At 41.1% G+C, this 23873-nt stretch overlaps 2 protein-coding genes across 7 annotated transcripts; one reads left to right on the top strand and one right to left on the bottom strand.

The window, feature by feature from the left end:
• Positions 1 to 126: 126 nt before the first annotated feature.
• LOC129110602 (serine/threonine-protein kinase OSR1-like) lies at positions 127 to 11620 on the bottom strand. The gene is made up of 17 exons (XM_054622732.1): positions 11535 to 11620; positions 10786 to 10898; positions 9242 to 9350; positions 8270 to 8411; positions 7438 to 7493; positions 7077 to 7186; positions 6854 to 6955; positions 6501 to 6634; positions 6318 to 6366; positions 6146 to 6211; positions 5848 to 5970; positions 5288 to 5323; positions 4980 to 5129; positions 3827 to 3932; positions 3660 to 3728; positions 3173 to 3237; positions 127 to 3087 (listed from the first exon to the last, which is right to left on the bottom strand). Exons 1-17 carry the CDS (start codon positions 11602 to 11604, stop codon positions 3013 to 3015), a joined length of 1575 nt encoding a protein of 524 aa, XP_054478707.1. The 5' UTR covers positions 11605 to 11620; the 3' UTR covers positions 127 to 3012.
• Positions 11621 to 11803: 183 nt separating this feature from the next.
• Positions 11804 to 23155, top strand: LOC129110571 (1-phosphatidylinositol 4,5-bisphosphate phosphodiesterase delta-1-like). 6 transcript variants are annotated; one of them, XM_054622711.1, is made up of 16 exons: positions 14112 to 14258; positions 14556 to 14855; positions 16371 to 16562; positions 17582 to 17810; positions 17957 to 18086; positions 18277 to 18505; positions 19303 to 19504; positions 19912 to 20056; positions 20148 to 20300; positions 20387 to 20545; positions 20647 to 20806; positions 21070 to 21186; positions 21325 to 21503; positions 21642 to 21774; positions 22271 to 22420; positions 22598 to 23155. In XM_054622711.1, exons 2-16 carry the CDS (start codon positions 14822 to 14824, stop codon positions 22687 to 22689), a joined length of 2304 nt encoding a protein of 767 aa, XP_054478686.1. In that variant the 5' UTR covers positions 14112 to 14258; positions 14556 to 14821; the 3' UTR covers positions 22690 to 23155. The 6 variants fall into 6 exon arrangements, with proteins under 6 accessions (XP_054478677.1, XP_054478686.1, XP_054478694.1 ...); XM_054622719.1 differs by lacking the exon at positions 14112 to 14258 and adding an exon at positions 14360 to 14430; XM_054622702.1 differs by lacking the exons at positions 14112 to 14258; positions 14556 to 14855 and adding an exon at positions 11804 to 11841.
• The last annotated feature ends 718 nt before the right edge of the window (positions 23156 to 23873 follow it).

The following is a 23873-nucleotide window of genomic DNA, read 5'->3' as shown; positions in this document are numbered from 1 at the left end:
TTAACTATCTGTGGTTTGTAACTAAGTGGACCAAATGGTTGACCTGTTAGAGCAAAAACAATGAAAACCGGGCTTAAAGACATCACATTTCAATTAAATGTCGTCCTCACTCTTTGATTTCCATCATGTGACTTTATTCAGCTACTAAAATCATTTGCATGTGTTGTCATTTTCCAATAAGCTATACATGTCAAGGAATCTGTTTCGTATGTTATCACAAATATTCCACTTCAAATTATGCATTTGATGTACACATTTCATAATCAATGATATTTTAAAAATATATGTGATGATCTGTAAAAAAGAAAAATTTACTTGCCAATTAAATGATTAAATTAATACTAATCATTCGGTGACTCCATAAGAGGCAGAATGATGGTTTTCTGATGAGTAAACAATAAAGGGGAAAGTAATTAAAAAAAAAAATCTATGCAACTTTCAGCTCAAAGCCTTTGATAATCAATAATTTTATCACCAAAATTACACACATACACACAGGGAGATAGAAGTGTGACCTGCGCCGCCCACCTTATTAAAATCATTTTTTTTTTATCTGTTAGCCTTGGACAGGTTTCAGTGAGAAAACTCCATATCATGACATCAAAAGCAGAGTGTGTGATTTCAAGCCCCATGTAGTTCCGAAAAATACTCATGTTAACATATCAATAAGGTGCTAATTGAACAAATAATTTGTGCATGATTAGCGATGCTCTGACAAAAGGCCAACAGTGGAAAAACACTACTAAACAAATTAAACTCTGTACTGAACATGATGAGTCTCAATCTGCCCTGATCTATATTTACAAGTGAAATTATCCTTTTACCCGACACTTAAACAGTCAATGCATCTACATGGTTACATACAAACCTCATGATGTTTGTGTGACAGTGCATGGAGTTACCATCATACGTACATTTACAACATCTTTACATACACCATTTACATCGGTACCGGAACAAGGAGCCATTTCGCAGCCCCTTTGCACGTGGTACAAAACAACCAAACGGCTACACAGGGAGTGATGACGGGGAGTTGTTGGTGAGTGTTTATAAAGCAAAGACACTATAGAACTGTCAAAACAATTTGCCTATATGATAAAAAAACAAAAAACTAAGGTAATAACTGGCCTCTGGAGACGTTTAAAGGGTTACTTCAGCCAATCAATGAAAGATGTACCTGGGGTGGTATTCATACATGCAGATAGTTGGTGTTTTATTTGGATCCATCTCAAGATTCCTGTTGTTCTTCGATACAATGCAAGTAAATGTAATTTTGTTTGTTGTGCTCAGGGCATTGAAGAGTCTACAGCCATGCTAGCAGCTCTGTGACGCTGTACTCAGGCACTGCAGTGCTTTGAGCTAAAGGCTAATCTCATCTTGCCAACATGTTCGCAATAGCAATGCTAACATGCCGATGTTTAGCAAGCATGCTTTTTCACAGCCAAAATCTTATTCTAGCATGTTAGCATGATAACATTTGCTAAATAGCACTAATCACAAAGTACAGCGGAGGTTGACGGATATGGTATTAATTTTGCATGCATGCGGTTGACCGGCTGGTGTATGTAAGCCTGGCCACAAATATTCCATTCACCTCCAATGTATCAGAATGGAGGCAAATAATACCAAACTATCTGCTAAATACCACTTGAGGCAACTGACAAAATCTGTTTTTGGTTTTTTTTAGCAATTTGGGTAAACTGCCCCTTTAAACTTAATTTCACTTTGGTTGAACATTTTCAGTTTTTGTACATCTTCTTGACCTGTCAGTCGGCCTGTAACACGTTTAGCTCCAGGCTCGACACTCATTGCCAGCATTCAGGATTCTTCCAGAACTGTAAAATCAGTGATGGGTAACAGGCTAAATGACGCTTCTTTCCACAGGGACGTGTCTGTCTGTCTGTTTGTGTGTGCTAAATGTTCAATTTGCTTGTGATAATTAAAGTTAAATCACACTGCAGGTTCCTAAAACTGCCTGGTTGACTTCACAAGCACAAAAAGTGGATTTATTCAACCCAAGAGAAATATTATTAGCAACCAGTGGTCACACACGGTGAAAAGAAAACATCTATTGCATAGTACAAGAATATTAGGCAGGTATCAATCTGTGTAAATAATCCTGTCTTTAAATACCTCGGGGAAAACGCAATCTGACAAAGTGTTGTAACTGCAGTTATGGGACAGAGCAGTTATGGTTGACTTGTGTATATTTGAATCGTTTCAGCAGTGCAGTGAGAGCCTAAACTCTTTGGTTAGGTTTGGACAAAACCACCACACCTTGGGCTGCCTTATACAGGAATCTGGTAATTTGCTTATAGTCTACGTAAAAATCCATCTGAATTTACAGAATAACAAAACTAAAACTATGCTACAGTGTGTTCCACTAAGTTATTTGTATCAGTGTTATGGGAGTTTTTTGAGATTTTCTCAGATAGGTGTACATAAAATACACCTAATAATCACAGATACACTCAATTTTTCGCCAAACACACTTGTATTATCTATAGTTCGACTAACTAAGGCTGAATTTACACTTTTCAATTTCAGTGTAGCGTAAAGTGCCATATCAAGTAAGCACGACACTCTAGTGAGTTCTGTGGCACAGTTGATTAAAGAAAAGAATAAAATAATAAAAAACAAAAAGGCAATCCCTTCCAGTACTGGCAGGAGATGGTTTGGATTGTGCTTATGTATGAAGTGGGGGGGGGACAAAAGAAGAAAGAAATAAGGAGTTGATATAGTTGATTGCATCTCTCCTCCCATTTACTGTATAAGCGCACTGTAAACGTTTCAAGTGTGATTCCTGTTATGAACTGAGCCCCTTCTCAATGTGGTCCTCATGCATCCTGCAGTAGTGTCACACTCCTGCCCCCTTCCCGTCTCCTCCTTTCTCATCGTCTTCCTCCTCCTCCTCCTCCTCTCTTTGGCAGTAGTGGTTTCTTGGAATTGACTACAATGCAGCTGTGCAACACCATTAGTTTCTTCTATCCTCTGTTGGTGGCCCTTCTGGACTTAACTGATGCTGAGCTGAGCAAATCCAATGAGTTTAATATCATCAGGGATTTCAGACTCCTCCACGCCAGATGCCTTGAAGAGAGGGAAAAACGTTTTAAACTGAATATAATGTATGTTTATTAAATATGTATATACATGTTTATGTCAGTGTACTTACCAATTTAAAAGTCACATTTTTGTTACTATGAGGATCATCAACAATCTTTTGCAAATTGGCAGCGACTAGACAGAAGATAAAAGGAAGTGGGAGGACATCGTCAGATGACCAGCTATTGTAAGAACAGATGACAAGACTTTTCCACAACAATCAGTGGTGGAGACAGGAAATAACTGGTTTTGGAAACACATGCATACTAAAGCAAATCATAAACCAGCTGTATTCAGATCATACAGTGCCAGCACATTTACCACAAACCATATATACTTAACATCTTTTTGGAAAACATGTCTTCTTAAATACACTACTAATTCCTGTATATCATTAATAGTTAATTTGCAGAGCTAAGTAATCGATTACAACAAAAATTATGAATTGTATATTAGATGATAGAATATCAGTCAGAAAACTAAACCCTGAAGTTCATTGAGGTGGCTGACATGACACAGATAATACCCCATCATTCAGTGCTATATCTCTTACTTACCAATGACTAAGTCCCTCCCATCAACCAGACCAGCTGAGACCAACTCCTGGGAAACTCCATCAGCAGAATCTGAGGGCAGATATGAAGAGGGGAAACCCAAAATACTTATTGAGACTGGAGCCTCTTAGACCATGATAGAAGAGAAAAAGCTGGCAAATGTATCCTACCTCTGCCGGACATGAACTCAAATCGGATGTCATTGAGTTCCTTCTTAGGATTCCTCAGTCTCAGGACGAGGCTGATGGGGACACTGGCATTGGCTGCAGCTGGATCCTGCAACAACACAACAAGGAGGATAAAAACACTGTACTGACGATACAAGTTGATTCATGTGCCGCCGAAGTGACCCGATTGTGGTCGTTTTGTTTCAAGTATTTACATTATTTGGTGCCCAATGCAAACCTACTCTTCCCGTAGTAAAGCATAGTACGTGGAAGTTTCAGAGAGCTTAACTTAAAGGTGCACTGCAGAGTTTTTGATCACCAGTAGCACTATGAAGCCGAGTCTCCACAAATGGAGAACCGTTTTGTTTGTAACAGCACATGAATGATTAACATCTGGCCTTAGGTTTCGCGCTGATCGACAGTAAGTGGTGCCATTGTGCCGAGAATCATATATTTGTGCCAACAAAGGCATTGAGGAAGACGACTACAAGCTGGCGATTATAGAGGTAAACAATGCAGGGTTGAAATGTGCTTTACAAATGTTTTAAAAAGGAACGAAATCTAAAACTTGTTTGTTAGGCCTCAAGTGTACACACAAGGCGTTTTGGTGAGCAACACTGAATGTAAACATAACTTAAGTTTCTTTACAAGAAATCTCCCCAGGGCACATTTAAAGACGCATTTCTGGGGATCTATTAGCAGAAATAGAATAAAATATTCATAATTTTTTCATTACGGTATAATCATCTGAATCTACCAACATTTCTACATAGGGAAAGGTCACTTACACAGAGTCTGCCATGTTGCAATATGTTCCTACAGTAGCCCAGAATGGACAAATCAAACACTGGCTCTAAGGAGAGCCTTTTGTGTTTTTTTATTTTATTTGAAGACCACACTACTAAATGCCTCCAAAGCCTGCACACTGTGCCTTTAATCCTAACCAAAAATGTACTTACAATTCCAATATACAACAAATAATACAAGATAAGATTTGTTAAACTGATCCATTTCCAAATGAACAGTTCTTTTAAATGTTGTGAAGAGAATGTAATTAAGGGTCTATAAAAAAAATAAAAATACTGAATGGATATAACTTTTACTTCAGGTTATTGTTTTACATAGAGCCTGTCCTCAAATGGGAATGCGTTTATACCTGAGCAGTGGGTGCATGTGAAGGGCTTGCTGTTTGAGTGGGAGCCTGTGGTGGAACATCTTCTCCAGACTGGCCCACATTCGCAGGGGTTTCACGCGCAGCACCATGTGGCTGCAGATGTTGTGTGGAGCCATCTGCCGGTGGGAAAAGCTAAGAGACACGATTCGCAAATAAATCAGCCAGTGTTTCTGGTTTTACATGAATGGAAAAAAACGTGGACACACATAGGACAGTCATGCAGATCGCTCAGGTGAGGCATTACAATAAATCAAGATTTTAAGGGTCATGTCCACTATAAATGGACTCACCTCCATATTCTCGGGCCCGTCCTTCACTCTGGGGGACTGCAGAATGGACATGACAGATTGTCAGGATTAAAAACATGCAATTCTCCTATTATCCCCCCCAATGTATGGACTGATGGAGTATTGTAGGATTGAAGGAATTTGACACAAGATGACTTTAAACACAGGGCTTAACTGAAATCACAGTTAAGATAACAGACAGTAAAATCCCACACCAAGACATGAATTGAGAGCGAACATATGTTGGACAATAACTTAAAACAGGTGATCTGAGCTGGTGTCTGATCTAGCTATTCCCAATTCTCAGTTCTACAGATCACGATATATAACTGGACTATTGTGTATCTTGATTTATCTGAGTTACCTAAACTTGGACTACACTGACATTTAGGCAGGAAGAGCAAAAGCACACGCCAGCTTTGCTAAAAAGTGTTCAGACTAAAAGGTCCACTAGCACCATCTGCTGGCCATACGGAAGCTGTGTGCCGAGAGAAACACAGTAAAGTGGCCTTATAAAGTAAACTGAATTGACTTAGTGAAGACCCAGGCATGCAGAGTCTCACCCGCAGAGCTGCCACAGCAGCTTTACCCTCCTCGCTCTCCTCGTCCAGCTCATCGTCACTCCACTCCCAACCGCCGTCCTCAGTCTTGTGCAGACGGCCGCTCGAGCCGGGCACACGACGTACCTGAACAATGAATAAAACATTTTATTATTTTTTTATTTAAAAAAAGTTGCAACAAGATCCAAGTTTGGAAACTAGGCGAGAACAAAAACTTTGAGAAGGCGGCAAACCAGTGCAGAGCAACACAATAATCGTCGACTAATGTGTATTCAGGGTGTAATAGTAATGACTATCGTACCTTTTTGGATCGCTCCGTTATTGTTGGACCTTTGTGTAGAAGCCTCTCCTGCAAGTACTCGTTGTTCTGTAACAGAAAGACAAACAGGATTTACTGGATCTATAAAGATTCTCTCTGGAATACACACAAAAACCATTTCAGCGTATTTTAATAATAGCGATGTACGGCTCACTTTGGCTTTTGTGAAGAATTTATGCTTCAGCAACTCTGCTGCAGTTGGCCTAAATAGGAAAAAGAAACACAAGGCTCTTCATTATATTCATTACACAATTGGGGAATCTAATGGAAAGAAAAACAAGCGCAACTTTAATCTGGCATGAGGCAAAACAATTTAGGGATTTAGGCACCAGCTGACCTTTTTTCTGGATCTTTCTGTAAACACAGAGAGAGCATCTTCCTGAAGGACTTGCCATACTTCTTCACCATCTCCTTGTCTGTGATGCCTGTCTCCAGACAGGGAGGGTCGTTCTGCAAAGTCAGCATCAGCACCTACGGATACGTAAAGAACAAAAAACTGTTTCAGTAAACTGGTTAAAATAGTATTTCCTTGTTTTGTTAAAGCTGATTTAAAAGGTATATCTGGTGAAATTATTTTATGTTAATCAAGCAGAAAGCTATAGCTTGCAAAACTAAATGTGCCATGTAACCATGAAACAGTAGATGCGTAGTGACGTGCAGAAAAGTACCAATAAGCACACACAAAGTTACCTTCATCGGTGGGTATTTGTGATATGGTGCGGCACCAGTGGCCAGTTCAATGGCTGTAATCCCGAAACTCCAGATGTCAGCTTTGAAGTCATAGCCGCGGACCTGCAGAAAAATAACAGATCCAAGTGAACAAAGCATTCCAGTCTTCCTGTTATCACCCAGTCTTAAGGCATTACAGACGGAAAACAGAGGGAGTGTAAGATCTACAAACTAAGCCTCATACCTGCTCCATGACCTCAGGCGCCATCCAGCAAGGGGTCCCCACAAATGTCTTCCGAACCTTGTTCCTAGTCATGTCTCCTCCCGCTGCGAGAAAGGCACTCACACCAAAGTCTGTGGAGTGTGTGTGATTTGAGAGAAATATATCTTAAATCACTAAAATATTTAGACAGACTTATCTCCAGAAAGAAAGGCAACAATATGGACTTTGTTTGTTAAGCTGGATAAATGTGGCAGAATTCTTATGCACACACATCTAAACATAAACTGTCAATAAAGGGGCATACAACCTTAAATTAAGCAGAAACACTAAAAAAAAAAAAAAAAAAAACACAAAGAAACAGAGGAGGCAGAAAACACTGTACCAGCAATCTGCACCGAGCCATCGTCCCCGAGAAGAATATTTCCAGCTTTTAGATCCCTGTGCAGGAAGAGGAGGATTAAATCAGAGGAGTGGTTAGGCTGTGCATACTGACCCTTCAAATGAACAAGTGCTCAGTCAGTTAAAGCTTCACCTTTGATCTGCCTCTTTTGAATTCACCTGATTTCTGTTTGCATACATTGAATGCAAAATATGTACAAAGAATGGGAGTGGATTAACCTGGCCCAAACCTTCTACCTCCCCCTCTGCTTATTATGTGTAAGTGAGTTAGCCTCAGCATCTGAGCTCAATCAGCAGCTGCTCTTTCAGTCTACTGGAATACTGTCCGCTCACTCTAACAGCAATATCAGCTACATTTAAAATATCAGCCAAATGATTCTTTTGGACTCTTCTACCAAGATAAATCATGATAGCTCAAGTGTACGTCAAAAAAAAGAAAAAGAAAACATCTTTCAAACATACTTTTTTTTGTCTAAAATAATAATAAAATATACAGTGGCACTTCATTTGTAATGGATTATACCTGACATACAACAATGCACTGAGGCTATGAGGAGGCCTTTCTTCTGAGCGTTGGCTCACAGTGTTCCTGGGAGGAACTTTTATGTAAAACAAACCTCCTCAATTATACATTTTCACTGTATTAAATATTCAAAAGGAGAGAGGTCTAGTTCAAACCACACGCTCATATGCAGAGATGAAAGGCTCAGAACCAGAGTGAACTGTGTGATTGGATGTACTGGTAACCGGGAGACACGGTGCACAGTGATACGAGGCATTTCCCCGCAGGCTGGTGACACATCATTAGAACTCACCGATGAATCTGCCCGTTTTTGTGAAGGTACTCCAGCCCCTCCAAGACCTCTTTCAGGATGCTGGCGATGCTGGCCTCATCCAACACGCCGGTCTTGTGCTCGCCACGAGAGATGATATGTTTGATGATGTCCAACACTGAGCCTGAGAGAGAGGTAAACGCATGTCACAAGACGCGCTGACAGAACATAGGCTGATTCTCCAAAACCTCGCAGCTGTGTCCTGTTCCCAACTCAATAATACACAGCCTGCCAACGCCGGCACCAGACCTCCCCTACCTCTGGAAGGGGTGCTTAGGATTTTAAACTTGGTCCCTCCCACCTCTGTCAAGTGATGTAGCATGTTGCAGTAAGGCTGCTGAATTAATTTGGTTTTCAGTTTAATAGATACAGTGTGGAGCAAATAATACCAGCGTAGCATAAGCCTAGTAAGAAGAAACACAGGCAGAGGACAAGGTCGGCCACTGCTACTGGCACAGAGAAACAATGAACAATAAGAAAGATCTGAATAGGATACATTTTAACATTTAAGTTAAAATGTATCCTAATCATGTAATTATGTTTGCTTCTTCCTACTGTACAATTTATGTGCGAATAAATTATTATTATTATATAAAACATCAGACATTGTGGCTTCACTAAAATGATTTCAGTGTAACGTAAGTTGTCTACATGTGGCCAGTTATCTCTCGGAGGAAGAAAAACAGATCATCGAATAAAAACACTAAATCGCCAGGTATAAAGGCCATGAGAGCAGCAAGAACAAACATAACCTACAACTGTGCCAAAATATGACAAACGGATAAGTCACCAGGGAGCAAAACATTCAGTCAAAGTTCGAGCCCAGGCTTTAGTTGAGATTAAAAATCAAAAAAGGAAGGTGGTATGACAAAGAAAGTAAAGAAAAAAGTCAAGGTGATGATAAGAGTTTGCCAAGTCAGGAGTTACTTTTTCTTTAAACATAACCGCACTTACCACCACTGAGCAGCTTCATCACCAGCCACAATTCATCCTTCACCACAAAGGAGGTATAATAAGACACAATGTTGGGGTGGTGGCACTGGCTCATAGCCTGGATCTCTTTCTACACAGAAAAAGAAATATGAGAGATGAGGTCACACAGGGAGCAGGAATGGTGCGGCACCAAACAAATCATAAAGCCACCAAGACAAGGCATTTTGACATGACAGACACAGGTATAACCAGGACCCTGATATATCGTATATGGGCTGGGTAGGGGGAAGCCCAGGAAGAAAGGGCAATATAATGAAATATTAACATCAGATGGCGTACGTTGCAATGTCAATATTGAAAAGTCCTTGAAAAGCAATAATTGTGCTAAGAAGAGGACACAATGACTGCTTTCAGCCTTCACTTTACATGTTAATTAATCCTTCTGCTGGAAAAAACATATAAAAAAAGTAATCTTGTAGCCATACGGTAGTGTTGACCTATAGGCAATTAATATGTATACCTTGAGATAGAGACATGACAACCAAAAGAGATTTTGCTATACCGATGTGTACAAAAGTAGCAATCTCTTTAAGATTTATGGTTATGATAGACCTGTTGGAAACAATGATCAGGGCTGCTTTATGGCAATGTTAGGTTTACATGATTTGCATCAATGTGATTAATTACCTTGATTTGTCAAGTTTTTGATTTACCGGATTAGACAAAAAAAAAAAAAAAAAAAAGGGGGAAATTACAAAGTTCCCCAAAGATAAATTGGTCAATACCATTTTTAGGCAAGGTGGGACGCCTCTACTATAAAAGAATGCAGAAACCCTGAATTACTGTTGCACAATATACACTGCTATTGCAATATAAACTCAGATATACCCAGTATATCTGAATTCATATCACTCAATATCACCCATATGGGTGAATCACAAAATACTAAAACGGCGACTTATTTTCCTTGTATGTAGTTTCATGGGGGATGAAAGTGCGATATGGCAAAATCCTGCACCTTCACCCTGCAGAAATGTCCAGCAAAAATATAACTTTCTGTTGCACAGGCCTCTACATCATACTTACAAGCTTTTTAAAGCTGAAAAAAAAAAACACTGTGTAAATAACGTTACATATCATAAGTATTTATCCACTAATTAGTGTTTACCATTGTTAACTGACGTTTTAGCAGGAGATTGGCAGATTCCAGCGCTGTAACAGAGAGATGAAGTGTATGTAGGACTAACTGACCTAACTTGCGTCTCATGTAGGTGTTTGTCACATTTGAACATCAACATTCAAATTAAAATGATGTAAAGAAAACATTATTCAGTGCTCATCCAGAAACATATTGTCACACTTTATTAATTTACATTTAATTTGTCTTTATGGTGTGTGTCTTATTGATGTTGCTCAGTGCTTTAGTACTCAGTGGTTTCTGTGGTATCAAGCTTTAGATCTGTCCTTGACTGACCTGTGCTACCAGCCCACACCACTCCTAGCCCTCTGACATAAAGAACATCTGGACAGCAGATACTGGCCCACTCGCTGCTACGGTTTCTTACCAAGAGCTCATCCATGCTTGTTTGACACTTTTCCAGGTTGATGCGTTTGATGGCCACCTTCTCCTTTCTGGGCTTGCAGTATGCTGCTTGGACAACTGCAGTGGCCCCGCTCCCTGTGAACAAGATCAAGGGTGAAACCATCACACTGTAGGAGCTAAAGAGCCTTTTGGCTTTTGAAGACAGCAGTCAGAATTTGACAGCTCAACTTAATCATTAGTGTGCAATGTGAGAATGTACTTGAGTTGAGTTGAAACTAGTTTCTAAGACAGAGGACTGGTGCAATAGAATACAGTCATATGCAGCAACACTCAGTCTTGATTTGTTCTTTAAGAGTCATCAGTCACGTCATCTTGACTTCAGTAAAGCATGAATAGCTCACGATAATCCGTGTCATACCTTCAGTAAAGAGCACCACCCTCTCCAACAACTGCCCAATCTTCACGCACTATGAGCTAGCTGGCGTTAGCTAGCCCTTTAGCTTCGTGCTGACTTGCTAAGGAGCCGTCTCAGTTTAGCTCCTCTACTAGCAGGAAACTAATGAATCAATGTGGCCTAGCTAGAGGGAAACTCCGCAGAGGTGACGACGCTGAAATTAGCAGAGCTGTTAACCTTACTCCGACGGACTTTAGCTAAGGGGTCGTAACCTGGCCTTCTGTCAGCTACAGACATGCAATGCTAGTTAGCTAGTGGACACCGCTGCAGAGGCAGGGGAGGCTAGGATGCTAACGTTAGCATGCTAAGCTACTCACCTATAACCTCGTTGAGTTCGTAGTCATCCCTGTCGATGGTCCACGATTGAGAGGACTGGTCGTCTGCCATGGTGTCGTTGTGTGAACAGTGTAAACAATGTTTCTAAATGGTAACAGAGACGCTGTCTGGAATAGTATGTTTGTGATTACTCCATTCGGCTCCGGTGATGCTGCTGCTGCTGCTGTTCCGCTGACAACTCCGACCGCTCCTGTCAACACAACCTCACGCAGACTGACGCAGCGTGTTACGTACGAATTTAGGAGGAGGACGACGTCGCCATCTTGAGTGTGGCAAAGTCTGCCAGAGGTCTGTAAAAGGCCGAAATACTCGATAAACAGAAAACACAAGGTCAAATAAGTTGTTTATTTGAAATATGTTGGTCTGGATACAGCAGACTCTTCTCTCACACGCAGCGCCTGTGAATGTGTGAGGACACCCGATAGAGGGCGCTCGCGACTGGGTGTGTGGCTTCTCTATATTTGTGCAAATTTTTATTTGATTTTTTGCTTAGTTTAAAATTTGAAGGGCCAATGGGAAATACCACAATAATACGGGGAGGGGAGGGGATAGGGGGGGCTCTGAATACTTAAATAAAATTAGCAATACTAACTCATAGAAACTACACTGTCATCAAACATCAAATTGTTACCAAATTAACTAAAGTAAAAGTATTATTGGGCCAGAATATTTTCAAATGTAGTCAGTTACTGGATACAAATCACATTGCAATTTTGTAATTAATAATCAGTTATCTATTGGATTACAATTAATGTAATCTAATCTGAATACTTTTGGATTACTTTAAAGTCAAATATTAAACATTTTGCAGCTTTGTTAAAATAAAGACCTAAAACATGTTAAAGGCAAGTAAAATGCATTTTGTTAGTTGGTCATATCAAATTACATTTACAAAAACAGTACAAGCACGTACTACAAGTACTGTGTGTATTCTACAACACGTGGGATGCTGTTTCTTTTGTGTATGTTTTTGTAGCTGCTGTTTTTTAATCAAAGGCCACGCAAGAAGAGCAATTTAAAATGATAAAAAAAGAACATAAACTCACATTTTCAAAAATCAAAAATTTAAACAAAACCAAATATTAATTAAATCACTTTTAATAAAACTGGCAACATGGGGGAAGTAACTCCCTTTTACAATTAGGCATTAAAATTGGCCGAATCAAAGGTAATCAGGTCTGACTATAGTAATTTATTTTTTGTAATCTCATTTCTTAATCCCGACTACATGTGATAAATTAATACCCAGCCCTGTTAACATAGAAGTAGTACCTAAATGTTGTAGCTGGTCGGGGTGGTGTTAATGTTAAGTGATTTATATAATGCTGGGTAGTTTGATCTATGACAATTTATTTTGTTTATTCATTCAATTTTTTTATTATTTTTTTTTATGTAAAATCTTGCAAAGTAGGCCTACTCAGAAACTATAGCTGTTAAACACAGTAAATGTAGTGGAGTGAAAAGTAAAATATTTGGCTATGAAATGTAGTGGAGTAGAAAGATAAAGTAGCATTAAATGTAAATGTTTAAGAAAAGCACAAATACTTAAAAATTGTATTTTATTACAATGCTTGACTACATATACTTGGCCTCTTTCCAGAACTACAGTGCATAAGGTTTATTTGCAGACTACTTAATTTTTTCATTCTCCATGTGAGAACTTGCCAAGAAGTTTCATGAAAACCAGATGGCCAATGTACTCAACAGATGAGGTGTTCATAACCCACTGTGTTCTTTTTAAATATATATTTGCAGCAGATACGAACATCAGACAGCTGTTTACATATTTTTGTATTTATTGTTCCCTATGTAACGTCCTCTCTTGGCCTTTATCCTGTGGTAACCCAGGAATTGCATAATCTCTGTCACTGACACAGTGTCCTGTCGCGTGACGATGTTTTGAGGAAAAGCAGCAGAACTATGGATGGTATCCGTGTTGTATGAGGAAACAGTGGGGCCTGTTCTTGCTTGTTCAAGACACACCATGCAAACACAGGCTTGAGCAACAAGATAAGTCACATACCGTTTTCCGTTTTGAAGTTTTGTGTAATGCGTTTTATTGCTGTCCACTGGTATGCACAAACCTTCGCTACAAAAGGACTTTTCCTGAGTGCAGTTAGTTTTACAAAATACATACGTTTAGCTGTGCAGCTGGCCAGGGGATGGCTTATGCTTCAGTTTTTTTATTTATTCTTTTAGCCAATTACATGGCTACAAGGAAGAGACAAGAAATCATCATTAATCCGACCAGAGAAACTAAATATGTATAAAATGTGAAACCCAGATAAAATACATGTTTTAATAATATAACCTGGTTGTTCTAAAGACCACGCTACACTCTGTTTTCCTGCGCGTTCCCCTGAACCTCGTGGCTTTTTCTTTGGAAGTGGTCGTCCCCGGCCTGGAAGCTCTCCCCCTAATGCTGCATTAAAAACCCACTCACCCTGATGCTGACAATGCGCTGAGGGTAAGCCAGGCCTGAAAGGGAAGTGCTGAGAGCCACAAGAGTCCCATCACACCAGTGATTGCAGTGCTATTATCCTGCCAAGGCTAAGCTGCACATGAAAAGAAAAGCAAGAAAAAAACAAACAAAAAAACTTCATCTGACCCATTCAGTGCAACCAATATACTCCACTTCACTGTCAACTATGTGGTCTGGAGGCGAACCAACTCAGCCTTCTTGATCGTGTTTACCTGTGGAACAGGTGTCTGCTTGAATATACAATTGCCAAAGCTGCTTTAGCAAATATCAACTTCAGACGTGAAGTGAATTTCCACACTGTATACATCTCATATATACATATCTCTTCAGGCTTTTGGTTGCTTCCAAGGTCAACATCCCCCTCCCTGTTTATTCACTTCTAGAGTTTCCTTTTGGTGAGGAAGCTTTTTAGGGAGCTGAATAATAAATAATTTCTGGCTGTTAAGTCAGTCTGTGAAGTTGATCAGTACCGCCTGATGGCAGAAGCGTTGAGGTGTAACCTTCCCTGTTGTGACATCAGCAGAGCAGCTTGCATGGCAGGCTCGTCAAACCGGTGTTGGAGCCTCCAGGACTGCTGACTTCATTCAGACTGCAAGGAGAGACCCACCTTTGTCGCCGCTTTTGTTGTTGTCCTCGGTTCTGACAATCCCGCACTCGGAAGTGTTCTCACCTAATTTGCGCACATGGAAAGAAGGAGCACCTTTGGATGAACCGGCGCATCAAGTGAAAGGGAGGAAAAACAAGACTTTACGGCGTAAAGAAGAGATAGGTTACAATTCAGGAGGGATGGAAACGAATGGGGTCGAGGGGAAAAGCAACGGTAAGACACATTTTGTTTAATTGTGCTAATTAAAGTGCGTTTTGCACTTTCTACAAGTAACTTTGTTCCAGATTTTGCAACGTTGATTAGGCCTAATTATCAAACGCCATGTGAGTAAATTGGAGCGTCTCTCGTGTTTTCTTACATTTTAATTGTTGCAATCAATTATTCTTCACCAACTGCGGGTATTTACTATATATTTAGCGAAATGTGTTCGAATAAGATCGCTTGTTGAATTATTAGGTTCGTTTACACTTTACCAAAAGGTGTGGCTCATGTAATGCGACCTGGTTTCACCTTGCTGCGAACACAAACGGTGTTGCCAAACCAACACAGAGGACCAAAAAACAAATATCCTAATGTTGCAGTAGGCGCTAAACATGCCCACATGTCTCTCCTCTCGGGATTCACTGTGTTTCTTGGCCTGTTTTTATAGCACATGTAGTAGTTTACTTACATTTTAAAAGTAAGTAAACCTGGCAGGTGGGTTGAGTGAAACCCAGAACACAGAGCCTGGCAGTACCGCGGTGTCGCCACTAGATGGAGCCCGCGAGTCAACAGCCGTCAGCACCACATGCAGGCTGTAACTTTATATGTTAGTAGCTATATATGCAGTGTCAAAACGTAGTTAATATTTGTCAAGCAGTATTTCAATGTTGTTTATCAATGAAATGCCATATTTGAGAGTAAGCTTACTAGTGTGGAGAATGTTTGGTTTTACAGCCTGGATATATACTGCTCACTACAGGGTCATTTTTGTGTCCTCAATTATGGTCTACCTGTCTTCAGAATTGATAAACTCGTTTTTCATTTCATATCCCATAGTTACTTTAATGTACCAACATTTAGCATAAACCGCACAGTAAGTTTTGAACCGCTTCCTCTCGCCGCTGCACACACCGCTGGTCGTAGTAACGTTAGCCGAACTACTTAGTTACGTACGTACGTGCGTGCGTGGCTGTCACAGTCCAGTCAGAGATGAAGAGTGAACTTTGAGTGGGGATGGTTCACGCCCTCCATCACTCTGGTCGTTCCCATCGCCCGGTGAACACAGTCCGGTAGCGTTTCGGTACTTCAGGGCACCATGTCTTGCCTGCGAGCTCAACCCAAACTCAGCAGTTCTGAGGAAAAACTCCGCTCTGCCAGAAGACTGAAGACGATACAAATGAGCGCAAAGCTCCTAGGTAGGCTGTGCTGCAACTATTTGAAGGAACTTGTGGTAGCAGACGTGACCAAAGTGTTATCCGGTGTTTTTCATGTGTAAAGCTCTAAAACGTTGAATCGTGAAGGGCTTTTAATCAGACAGCTTTTGTTTCTTTGGTTTGAGCATTTCCTTATTTTTCTGCAGTTTTCTGATGAGATGATTGGAGTTAAGAAGGGAGAAGATAGAGCAGGATTTAAGATTCCAGCAACCTGACACATGGATTTAATAAAACAGGCTTGAGTTCAGATCATTTCCAGAAGTGTTGTGTTTAATCTGTTGAATTCTTCTGTCTGTTCCCTTTGGTTTCACAGGTATGGAGGGCGACCCGGACCTCCAGTTCCTCCTGCAGGGGGGAGACCTCCTCAAGGTCCTCTCCCCGTCCTGGAAGAAGACCCGCTACTTCAGACTCATGGAGGACTGCAAAACCATGTGGCGTGAATCCAAGAAAACCTTCAAGGAGAGCCAGACCTGTGAGTGCTGCAGTCCCAGCTTCCCACCTGCATGTGTGTGAGACCGGCCAGAGAAAAAAAAAGACACTCTTGCACACATGTGTGATGTTTGTGTTGGACACACGTCTCACTCCTTTTCTTAAATTATGACTTAAAGTTATCACATAATAACATTTGTGTTTCCAGTGCTGTAAAACGGTCTTTTCTCAGACCAGATGGATTGTTCCCTTGGGGATTATAAAAGTGAAGGACCGATCGTAGAGCTATAAAAAGTTTATTTCTGTCTGAAAGTCCTCTGTATTATCAAACGGAACTGGGTTGATTATGATAGCATAGATATGGTTTGTGGGTGTGTTTATCAAGATTGGGATTTTTTTTTTGTAGTGTGTAAAGGAGTGGTCGCAGTAAATCTACATCCATAAACTGCTGTCATGAAGTGCTGTCATGAAGTCTCAGTTTGATAACTGCAGTATAGTGGTGTCTATATTTTCTATTGCCACACATGATGACATACAACCCTTAAAGGTGCATCCCACGACTTTGCACATCAGCAGATGTTGAAATTTAGTTCCTCAAAACTCGTAATGTGACGTCAGTAAGCTGCTAACAGCAGGTCTATGTTGACCAAGCAGGCTGGTCTGTGATGACTGAAGATATCAAAAGAATAAAAGAGCTGCCTTTTTGTTTTGGCACAATTAGACATATTGAAATTCCTTTATTTAATGATATATACTGGAAGTGTAGAGCAACAAGACTCCCGCAGACTGTGCTCGTCACTCACATTCAGATATTTATTAACGTTTCAGTCCATAGACCTTCATCAGGTTACTTCTCCAGACAAAAGGAGAGCATATCTTAAATACTGTAGTTTGTCGGACCAATCAGGTCCCACTATAAAATGACATCACTCAATCAATCAGTCAAGGTTCAAAATCACATCATGGCACCATAGACCCACAACGTTAACTTGAAAAAAATATATATAACAGCTCATATACAGAAAGAGTATGTTTTCAAAGTAGTCATTAATAAAGAAAAGCTGCCAAAAATGTCTTGTCTTCTCCTGTCTTCAGTTTCAATCGATGACATCTCGGCGGTGCGACTGGGTCGTCAGTCAGAGGGCCTGAAGAAGAACACGGAGGACCATGTGGAGGGCCGCTGCTTCTCCATCATGTTCAAGGGCCGCCGCAAGAACCTGGACCTCATCGCCAGCTCAGAGGAGGAGGCCAAGCAGTGGGTCAACAGCCTGCAGAAAGTGGTCTCCAACATAAACAACCTCAACAGCCAGCAGAAGACGGAGCAGTATCCTTATCATGAGAGCGGAGGTTAGACTGTGACTAGATGTGACTCATATGTCTGTGGTTCAGTTACTCCTGCTGCACACAATTCGATAATGCAGACAGAAAGATGCTGTCACATCTACTCTCCTTACATCACAAACTTCATAGTTGGATCTTCAGCTGCCTGAGGAAAGCGGACAAGAACAAAGATGGTAAGATGAGTCGGTCGGAGCTCCAAGACTTCCTGCGTCTGATCAACGCCGATGTGGATGACGACTACGCTGAGATGCTTTTCCAGGTGAAGCCATCCCAAGCTTTTTAATGATTCCTAAATGTCAAAATCATGAGTTGATATATTCAAGAGCAATACAAGAAACATAAGAAAGCCATTGCTGCAATGTCTATAAATAGATGTAAATGTATGTTTAAGCACATGATAACATTTTAAGTGTGTGGACCGACTTTCATTTGACATTTCAATCATACAGAAATGTGACACATCCAAATCCGGATACCTGGCTGGAAAGGAGATCGAACATTTCTACGACCTGTTGACCCACCGGGAGGAGATCGACGTGATCTACGGAGAGTACGCTAAAACGACGGGCTTTATGAGTCCTCAGAACCTGGTGGACTTCCTGATGAAGGAGCAGAGGGAGAAGGCCACGCTGGCCGAAGCACACAACATTATCCAGAAGCACGAGCCAGATGAAAATAGTCAGTACCCTGTCTGAAATAACAGACTCTTTGTTTCAGGATGTTGCTCTACAGTGTGGGGGAGAGATGCTGCTCAATCCTGACGTAAAGAAGTTTTCTTTCTTTACGTCTTAGAGACTGATGGGTGTCAAGGGAAGGCTGCTCAGTAGCAAGTATTACTGAAACCCAGCAGGGCTGTGATCCTTGTATTTTGCATTAACATTTAGATTGTTATTATGTAGTAGGTGAAGAGTATCTAAAAATGTTTGATATTCTTGTTAAAAAAAAAAATATCATGCTGGGGAGCCAGCTCACCTGTTAGACCTGTTATTTCACCTGTTATATATATATAACAAGCTTAGTAATAGTGTTTGATGTCAATTCAAACCAGATTTCTTTTTAGTTTAGAGGGTATGATTTACATTTTGTTTCATGTTTATTTTCATTATTATTTACCCAAGATCCCCCTCTCTGCCACTGTTTTGGTACATTTTGTAAAAAGGAAAAAATAATAAGTTTAATGAAATCTTAAGTAAAGAGGTAAAATTGAAACAAGTATGGTTTATATTTTGAACTACCTTGTCATTTGCAAGTGCCTTCATCAGCTGAAAAAAAGAAAAACGGCAGTAAAAAATGTATAAAACATGTTGAGACCAGAATGGAATGCCTAAGGAATAGAAGCTCGGCATTTTGTTATGAGACCTCTTTTAAGGGCAACTATCAATACGAATGCAAAACATAAATTGTGGTCTTTATCTCGGATTTCTATGCAAAATCCATCATCACTGCCGTTCTGCCGTGTCCTCGTGTTCTTTCAGCCAAGGAGAAGAAGCTGCTGTCCAAAGATGGCTTTAACATGTACATGCACCATCCAGAGGCCTTGGTCCTCAATCCGGATCACAGAGAGGTCTACCAGGACATGAGCCAGCCCCTCAACAACTACTTCATCTCCTCCTCGCACAACACCTACCTCATGGAGGACCAGCTCAAAGGGCCCAGCAGCACGGAGGCATACGTCAGGTGACAGCTCTCCTCCAGCCCATAAGAATCTGTATGATGACGGAGACTTGTGAGGTGGACTTGAAGACCACACTAGGTTGATGAAGTCATCATTTGATAGACAGATCAATTCAACTGCTACTATTTTGTTAGTTGATTAATTGATTGGGTAATTAGAACGATCCGAGGTTCACAAATGAACTTAATATCTTTTGGGACAGTTGATCGGACTAAACAAGACATTTGATGACATCACTGTGGGCTCTAGGAAATTGTAATGCATGTTTCCTAGTTGTTAATGTTTATCCACTTTAACCATCTGTCACCTAAATGCTCAGGGGTTTGATAACGTCGACCCTCGTGGGGCTTTACAGAGCCTTTCTTTAGTCCAACCATTCAGGATCTGATGTTGATTGCGACCCTTTCAGGGCTCTGCTGAAGGGCTGCCGCTGTGTGGAGCTGGACGTCTGGGACGGATCGGACAATGAGCCGGAGATCTACCACGGGTACACACTGACCTCTAAGATCCTCTTCAAGGACGCCATCAAAGCCATCAAGGAGTTCGCCTTTAAGGTGTGTTTTGCAGCCGGTAATATCTGTCAGCGCTCCAATCAAGTGTTCTGGTCCTGAGCGCTCTCTGTTTTTCTGTCCGCTCGTCCCGCAGACGTCCGATTACCCAGTTATCCTCTCCTTGGAGAACCACTGCAGTGTGGAGCAGCAGGAAGTCATGGCCCACCACATGAGCTCCATCCTGGGCAGTGCACTCGTCACCTCCCCCCTTGGGGGCGGAATGCCCACCGGCTTTCCATCGCCCGAGGTTTGTAACCACTCTTATCTATCGGCAGATTTCATTTTTTGCGCTTTGAGGCCAGTCGCTCACGGGGCTATGATGTTCCACTTCAGGAGCTGAAGGGGAAGTTCCTAATCAAAGGGAAGAGACTGAACAAGCTGGAGGCCAGCTTTGCTCCTGAGGCAGCTGCGGCTGATGACCCGGACGTGACGGAGGAGGAAGATTCGAATAATGAAGATGAGGACGAACAGAAGGAGGAAGAGAAGAGAAAGGTGGGGTGTCACACCGAGGGAGAGCTAACGCAGGATTTCCGCCATCATAGTTTTTAGGCGTTTATTTTGTACTGACACCTGATTTTTCTGTTAATGCGTAGGTGAAAAAGAAGCTGAAACTAGCGAAAGAGCTGTCTGACATGGTGATCTACTGTAAGAGCGTCCACTTCAACGGCTTTGAGGACGCAAGACGAAACCTGAGCTTCTACGAGATGTCGTCCTTCAAGGAGGGGAAGGCCATGACGCTGGCTGAAGAGTCAGGTGAGATTCACTCAAATGTTATAGTGTCAAGATTTATCTTAAAAAGTTACCGTTAAGGATGTCTTATAAATCATATAAAGTTGTCTTCAACATTTCTTTTTTCCTCAAAGGATTTTGACACCAGATGTCACAGACTGTCCTCATGTGCTTATTATAGCTATGCTGGCAATCATAGAGCACCTCTGCGTGATGATAGAAAATTAGGATCTAGCTTTCAGCTCAGTAAATGTTTTTGTTCTTCTGTCTCGATGTGCTCTCTGCAGCAAATTCCTACATCCGCCACAACCTGGACAAGCTGAGCCGCATCTATCCAGCAGGCACCAGGACGGACTCCTCCAACTACAACCCAGTGCCTCTGTGGAACGCTGGCTGCCAAATAGGTACACGATACTGACGCTTGGAGGGAATTACAATCTCTCACATTCACAGTCAAGTGTGACAACCAACTGATGGGAGACAGTGGCTTATTTTTGATTTCATCGTTTTGTCCCTGCATCGTCTTATTATTTTCTTTCCAGTGGCGTTAAACTTCCAGACAACCTGCACAGACATGGATGTCAACCAGGGCAGATTCCTGGTGAACGGAAAGAGCGGCTACATCCTAAAACCGGCCTACATGAGGGAGGTAGCCACGGAGTTCGACCCCATCACCCTGACCCGAGGAGACTGGCTGAAGCACAAGACGCTCCATGTCATGGTGAGTTTTTCTCGCTGCAATAAAATGCACTGACATCAGCCCCAAAGCATTGACTGCCGTTTCCGGTTCAAAATCACACCGTTCAGATCGGGAAGGATCTTTTACTATCTGACATGATGTACCTCTGCCTGTCGCCAGGTTGTATCGGCCCAGCAGCTCCCCAAAGTGAACAAGAAGAAGTCCTCCATTGTGGACCCGTTGGTTAAAGTGCAGGTGTACGGAGTGCCGGCTGATGTTGCCGAGAAAGAGACCAGCGTTGTTGGAAACAACGGTACTTTTCCCTTCAAACACGATATTATTGTGTTATGTACCGCACTTTTATTTGCCAATGCAGTTTACAAAAAGGTTGTATGTTGTAGGTGTGTTTTTGCATTTATAATGAGTGACTTCAGAATGTGTCCTTACAAGTAGTGACCTCAGTTGACCAGAATGCAATGCCGCCAAAACAACGGTGGCATTTTGCGTCAGCTGTAAGACTGTTGCCTTTTGTTTATTTGGAGAAAAGAAACTCTGTCTACCCTGTGTACCCGTCTTTAACGCGTAAATCCCACAGCTGCATTCAACTAAGTATTCACGCCCCCAGTGTTTTTATTTTTTCACAATGCACTCTGGGAAACGAGGGAAGCCTTTTAAGCAGAAGTAGACGAGGCTGGTTAAAAGATCACCCAATAACTGGAGCCAGAAAGCTTCAGAAATTAATAATGCACAACTGTGATGCATCAAGTTACTGACTGCTCTTTTCATCTTTTTCTTTTTTTTGGTTGAAGGTTTCAACCCGGCATGGAATGAAAACTTCCAGTTTGATGTGTATGTGCCAGAGCTAGCACTGGTGCGCTTCACCATTGAAGACCACGACTCCACGTCTGATAATGAGTTTGTTGGCCAGTACACACTTCCATTCAACAGCTTGAAAATGGGTGAGTTCAGCAACAGGCAGAGAATATTTAGCTAATTTCCTTTCCCCCGCCCCCTCACTGTTAACCACGAAGGATTTAAAACAGTTCTTTGTTTTCACGCTTCAAAAATGAACAGAGGCAAGAGCTTTTCATTTTCTCTGGTCGAGCATACCATAACCACTTTGTGCTCCCACACAGGATACAGACACGTGCCTCTGCTCAATAAGAACGGAGACCTCCTCCCCTCAGCTAGACTCTTTGTACACATTATGGTCCTTGATGCAGAGTGAGACGTCACCAACTGTGCCGCTGCAGGAAATAAGGACCTCCGAAACACAGCCTCCGTTTCTGCTGTTAATTAATTGTGTGTGTTTTTTTCTCTATTGTTTTAGTTCATGATTAACTTATTGGCTTAAATCCAGTAGTTTAAGCTTCTACACTAAACATCAGCTAAAGACCACGAAAAAACTGCACATACATACCAAGTTTGCCAGACTTTATAATACTCCATATGAGTCACATTACAACTTCAATGGTCAAAAGGCCTGTGTCCCTCATTTCTGGTCAGTTAATGTTTTGTCTATTTAAGTAATCATTTTTTTTAAATGACCATTTTATGAATTCTGGAGAAACATAAGCCAACATGAACACAATGTGCTTTGTATTCATCAGTAATTATGGTCAAGTGTGATTATTTTTTCATCCGACATCTGACCACTACTTCTTTTTGTAAATCAAGATGAAGATAAAAGTTTTAAACATGAACGCCTGTCTCAATGTTTTTTATACTTTCTTGCCGGTGATAGCCTCGGCCAGAGGCAAGATGTTCCGTCCGTCCTTCCCATTCTTACAAACGAGTTATCTCAGGAACTATTGGAGAGAATTTATTCAAATGTGGCACAAACGTGCACTTGATCAAGCATGACCTAATCAGAATATTGTGGTCAAAGGTCATTGTGACCTCACAAAACTTGATAAATGATATGCAAATATGACAATTTCACACAAATGCCAACAGGATAAATTGACGAAGTTATGGCATTTTGGACAGACATGGATGTAAACTGCAACATGACTGATTGGAGGAGGCATATTACCGCGAGGCAGTAACTCTTTTATTTCAGCTTTTTTTCCAGCCTTTTGAACAAAACTGTGTCTCACTTGTCGGAGGATAAACTTTGGATATGTAGTCATATAAGACTTTAAAGATGATTTAATAATCCAGGAGCTTCTCATCAAGTTAAACCATGTAGAATTTTACAACTGTGTAGTACTTATAAACGTTCTCTTCCCCAATTATGACAATAACAAAGCTTACAAAAGTGCATACAGCACAACCATGTAGCTTTTTGAATTACTTTATATTACGCAAAAAGGAAATGAAGCTTCAGCCTTTCCACAGAATAAAACCATTAACCTAGTGAACTTTGGATGGAGGAACCTTAGGTACACAACATGTTAGTCCAGCAATAAA

The sequence above is a fragment of the Anoplopoma fimbria genome, chromosome 3, assembly GCF_027596085.1.
Source record: "Anoplopoma fimbria isolate UVic2021 breed Golden Eagle Sablefish chromosome 3, Afim_UVic_2022, whole genome shotgun sequence".
Lineage (NCBI taxonomy): Eukaryota > Metazoa > Chordata > Actinopteri > Perciformes > Anoplopomatidae > Anoplopoma > Anoplopoma fimbria.
The sequence above is the reverse complement of the archived record's forward strand: the minus strand, read 5'-3'. Positions and strand labels throughout refer to the sequence as shown.

Excerpts from the sequence above, each read along its gene's own strand:
- LOC129110602 (XM_054622732.1), bottom strand. The coding sequence starts at position 11,604 with ATGGCAGACGACCAGTCCTCTCAATCGTGGACCATCGACAGGGATGAC. Across the intron at positions 7,494-8,269 it reads AAAAACGGGCAGATTCATCG|GGATCTAAAAGCTGGAAATA; the intron begins GTGAGTTCTAAT and ends CTTCCTGCACAG. Across the intron at positions 5,324-5,847 it reads CTGCTGTGGCAGCTCTGCGG|TCCCCCAGAGTGAAGGACGG; the intron begins GTGAGACTCTGC and ends TCCATTCTGCAG.
- LOC129110571 (XM_054622677.1), top strand. The coding sequence starts at position 15,940 with ATGTCTTGCCTGCGAGCTCAACCCAAACTCAGCAGTTCTGAGGAAAAA. Across the intron at positions 17,811-17,956 it reads AGCCAGCAGAAGACGGAGCA|TTGGATCTTCAGCTGCCTGA; the intron begins GTATCCTTATCA and ends CAAACTTCATAG. Across the intron at positions 20,546-20,646 it reads AGGAGGAAGAGAAGAGAAAG|GTGAAAAAGAAGCTGAAACT; the intron begins GTGGGGTGTCAC and ends GTTAATGCGTAG.